General features: G+C 48.1%; 1 protein-coding gene across 1 annotated transcript; it reads left to right on the top strand.

The window, feature by feature from the left end:
* The first annotated feature begins 1,552 nt into the window (after positions 1-1,552).
* Positions 1,553-3,671, top strand: CLDN5 (claudin 5). The gene has a single exon (XM_083149325.1). The coding sequence runs from the start codon at positions 1,803-1,805 to the stop codon at positions 2,448-2,450; it is 648 nt and encodes a 215-aa protein (XP_083005451.1). The 5' UTR covers positions 1,553-1,802; the 3' UTR covers positions 2,451-3,671.
* Positions 3,672-4,909: the final 1,238 nt, after the last annotated feature.

Raw genomic sequence — 4,909 nt, 5'->3', positions numbered from 1 at the left:
AAAATTCATTAATGTATGTGGGGGAAGGCAGACACTTCTGTATTAGCCTAGGATGGCTGCAACCCTTAATGAAGCTGTGGAGAGGAGAAAGGAGTCCTGGCTCCAAAACTTGATAATGACCTGGAATTAGCAACCAATTGGTAAATAGTTACTTTGTATTTTTGTCAAACTATACTGACTTATTACAATATAGGTAATAGGTAAAGAAGAGTATAATTACGGTCAGGGCCGGTGCAAGGCATCTAGGTGCCCTAGGCAAACCTGCAGGACACCGCCCCCCCCCCCCCCCCCTTCCGGCACGGCTCCTTCCGCACGCTGTCTCTCCTTGCCTGGCTCCAGGCTCCAACTGCATGGCGCGTAGACGCTACCCCCACCAGGCTCTATAATTAATAAAGTAATGAAACTACCGAGGGTGCAGGGGACTGCTTGCCCGTGTACCAGCTAGCCGCTGCGCTGACAGACAGTTCTGAATCCCCAGTTATCAGGCCTGCCTGCTACAGCGGGAAACTTTGTCACCCCTGTCAGTCAGTCAACTGCCTGTCAGCGTTACTTAATCCCCTGCCCGCCTCCCCACCCTGGACGGTCTGGACTGGACACCGACACACACGAGCGGGCGGCAGAGCAATGTACTGACTCCGGCGGGTGGAGGAGCGCCCGCCAGCCCAGCTACTTAGTGAAACACACTCACTATGTAGCTGGGCGGTCGGGCGGCGGCGGCTCCTCCACCCGCCAAAGTCAGTACATTGCTCTGCCGCCCGCATCATCATGTGTGTCGATGTCCGGTCCAGACCATCCAGGGTGGGGAGGCGGGCAGGGGATCAACGCTGACAGGCAGTTGACTGACTGACAGGGGCTACGAAGTTTCCCGCTGTAGCAGGCAGGCCTGATAACTGGGGATTCGGAACTGTCTGTCAGCGCAGCAGCTGGCTAGTATGCGGGCGGGCGGGCTCTGGCGGGGTTACTCACAAATAGCTGCTTGCTTGTTTCCTCTGCAGGCATGGCAGCTTCTCTGGGCATAGCTTCCTGCTGGCTGCTGCTTCTCCCCGGCTGCAGCTCACTACCGCCCCCTAGTGGCCGGCGCCCTAGGCAAATGCCTAACCTTGCCTAGTGGTGGCGCCGGCCCTGATTACGGTTACTGTACAGTCACAAACTAAAATACTATTTGGCCCCTTGATCATGCAGCTGAGACTGTGGATTATCCTTTATCTGCCTGGAGTGTTTGGCGTGTAGAGATGAATGTATTGTGCTGTGATTCCCCTTCCTGGGGAGAAAGAAAAACAGCAGTGGCTGGTCCTAGGAGTGTCTTGTGTCTTCCTCCTTCTAATTTGTCTTTTCTGTTTCCCTTTGTCCCTACCCTCCTTCAGCAGGTGCTCCCCCTAACCCAGGCTCTATCCTGGCAGCCCTGCAAACCTTTCTTTCCACTATGAGTAACTAGTTCATGCTGCATCCTATTAGTCATCCCCCTAACCCGTCATTGGTGGCCGCAGGAAGCTTGTCCCTGGGGGGAGGAGGACCTGGAGTTGGAGGGCTACTTATTAGGAGGAGCGAGGAGCTCGTAGTGATAGTAGCTCACAGCTGACTCTGGACTAGGAGGAGTGATGCACAGCCGCTAGTGTGATACAGGACAGAGCTGAGTCCATCAGGCACAGGAGCAGCAGTGTGCACAGGCGAGGAGGCACAGGAGCAGCAGTGTGCACAGCACAACCTCTCACTCACTTGGGACTGACCATACAGCACAGCAGCTACCAAGCAGCAGCCGCAGATCCAAGTTATCAGTGGGCATTAAGGTTCAGAGTTCCAAGATGGGTTCTGGAGTCCTGGAGATATTCGGTCTGTCCATGAGCATCATCGGCTGGGTGGGGGTGATGTTGGCATGTGCCCTCCCCATGTGGAAAGTATCTGCTTTTATCGGACAAAACATCGTGGTGGCACAGGTCACCTGGGAAGGTCTATGGATGGACTGTGTGGTGCAGAGTACCGGGCAGATGCAGTGCAAGGTGTATGACTCTGTCCTAGCCCTGAGCCCGGAGCTGCAGGCCGGCAGGGCTCTCACTGTGCTGGCATCCATCGTGGGTATCATCGGGCTGCTGGTCACTATAGTGGGGGCACAGTGCACCACCTGCTTCCAGGGCAGCAGCATGAAGAGCCGGGTGGTGTTCGCGGGAGGAATCATCTACATCCTCACCGGGCTGCTGGTGCTCATCCCGCTCTGCTGGATCGCCAACATCGTCATCAGGGAGTTCTATGACCCGAATGTGCCCGATTCCAAGAAGAGGGAGATGGGGGCAGCGCTGTACGTTGGCTGGGCGGCCACTGCGTTCCTGCTGCTGGGAGGCATCCTGCTCTGCCTCACATGCCCGATAAAAGGGCAGCTCACACCGCCTGTCAAGTACTCTGCCTCCCGGAGGCCAACTTCCAACGGGGAGTACGATAAAAAGAACTATGTGTAGCAGGGAGCCCCGGACACTGCTCACCCTGCTCCCGTGTGCGGCGCTGTGCAGTGCGGGAGGGACCGGAGCTCACCCCCGTGTAGGTGAGTGGGACAAGCACATGTCACCCTGCAGACGCTTCTCCCTTCCTGGGAATGCTGCGCCCCATCTGCATGTTAGAGCGGGTGATGCCCACTCAGTGCCACTCATCACACATTGATACTGGAATACTTGGCATCTCTCTCTGGTGATCTGCGGACTGACTTCCCATGTCATCACAATGTGTATATTATATATATATATAGACTATGTATATTTAGGAAAAGTTACCCATTACTAGGAAGATCATCAGTTCAACACAATTGCCTTCTATATGAACATTGCCAATGGTGAGACATCCCGGGACTGTCACTGCTAGCAGAGACCAGACTGTACTCTATAGATAATACCAGCTGTGCCCCTGCCCCATACAGGACTTGCCAGACCCAGGGCCATTTTCAATAAGCTAGAACTGGAAAATATTTGTGCTCGGACACTTGTAAGAAGATTGGACAAGTAATCCTCCTGGACTGTGTTAAAGCAAATAAAAGGGTTACTACACCTAATACAAAGGAAGAGGGCAATGGGCTTTCCATAAATGATCTACAAACCAATGAGGGCTGACATATGATTCCTGTTAATCCCATTAAATAGATACTTAAACATTTTAATTATTTCTTCAGATAAGAATTTCCAAAGCTAATAGTAATTATAATTTATGCAACTCTACAGCTAAGTACTTTGCCCTGGCCCTGGGTTGCTTGATGTGTATATCCAGTATGCAGATGAGGATTAAACCGTGTTTACACATTCGTTAATTCAAAAGTAATTAAAATACCATGGTGCTGTATATCAGCATGTAACACTGTGGGCGTGGAGTCAGGAAAACCGTTATGTTGTTCCTAGGGTCAAAATAATGCCTTAACTTGTAAATATGTAATTCTCCTTTTCACCAATACATTTCTACTAATCTGGGATTCATTTCACTTTTCTTTAGCGTAACTGGAAATTTCTCAACAATGCCATTTTAATGAATAGGTCTTTTTGGTACCCATTTGAAATTACATTTTAATGTGTTTTATATGCTTTGTTGTAATTCTGTTATAAGTAACATGTTCTTGTATTTAAATGTATGCATTTTGCAAAAAGGTCTACCAAAGTCTGTATTTTTAAAATTAATAAATTACATTGTTTTTAATTATATTATTGTGTGGCTTCTTTGTATCAGGTGGATGCAAATGTAAAGTTTTTAGTGTCCCCATTCTAGCTCACATTCCTCAATGCATCATGTGTAACTACTTTCCATATCAAGCAACTGCCAAAAGATGTTCTGTGATAACACAGGTTATCTGGGTGGTGAAAGCTTTTATTATCTATGCTGTATCATAATTATCCAATTGGGAGAAGTAAAAATCAGATCAGCCTATCACATTCATTTATACCAGTTATTGTGAATTAGCCATTGGTCATCCGCATCTGGACTACTTCTACCTCCACCAATGGGCCCAAATCACTTCTGGTCTGGTCTTTGTAACTGACGCGAGCAATGTGATATAATACAGAGTTGAACGTCGAAAGCTCTCTATTTGCATGCGGGGGAAAATATGCAGCCAAATTCTTAAATCTTAAAGGGTTGTTAACTAGCGTCTGCATATCCTATCACATAGCTGTATCTGATCAGCCTAACAAAGCACAAGGGGCTGCAAGGGTTAAATAGGAGCAGCTTAAACCGAAGCCCTGTGCATGGGCAGCACATTATTGAATTCAAGATGCATATCTACTCAACTTTAATGCACTTGCCTCATACTCTATTCTTAATTATAGCCAATCTTAAGGAATATAAGATTGCTTATAACTGCGATGGCAATGAGGAATCTTAGTTCACCAGAATAGATCATTCCAGAGCGTGGTCAGTTCTGCAGTTAGGCAGGCCCCATAGAAACCTATGCTACTTTTGAGAACGAAAAAGAATGATCACAGTAGATAATCTCCAGTATCTTCAAAGTATCCCCCTATATTCATTCAGAGGATATTTTATATTATCTGGTATGTATTTCCCAAAAAAAAGTGTGTATTTGGTGGATATACTGCAAATATGTAGGCCCCTTTCAGTTCTTCAGAGATCTTCCCATAGATCAGGGAGCTGTATATTGAGATGCCAGCACAGTGCAACACATCTGTCTTTCCAAGGCAGATAACAGGTAAAAGGGAAAAGCAGAACAAGATCTATTCTCCCCATACATGTCTGTCTTGCAGAGATAGCCTTATGCTCTGTTCCAGACTTCTCAACAGGGATCAATGGTCTCCATGAAATTCCACCTCTCCTAAATACAACAGGCAAATAGGAGACCAGACACAGATACATTATTCACGCAGCACGCTGGTGTTCACATACCCCAAAGGTTCCCAAACGCAATACTCAAGGCACCACACCAGTCCAG

Source organism: Crinia signifera, chromosome 1 (assembly GCF_055691185.1).
Source record: "Crinia signifera chromosome 1, ASM5569118v1, whole genome shotgun sequence".
Lineage (NCBI taxonomy): Eukaryota > Metazoa > Chordata > Amphibia > Anura > Myobatrachidae > Crinia > Crinia signifera.
Note: the sequence above shows the minus strand (reverse complement) of the source record. Positions and strands in the feature narration are given on the sequence as shown.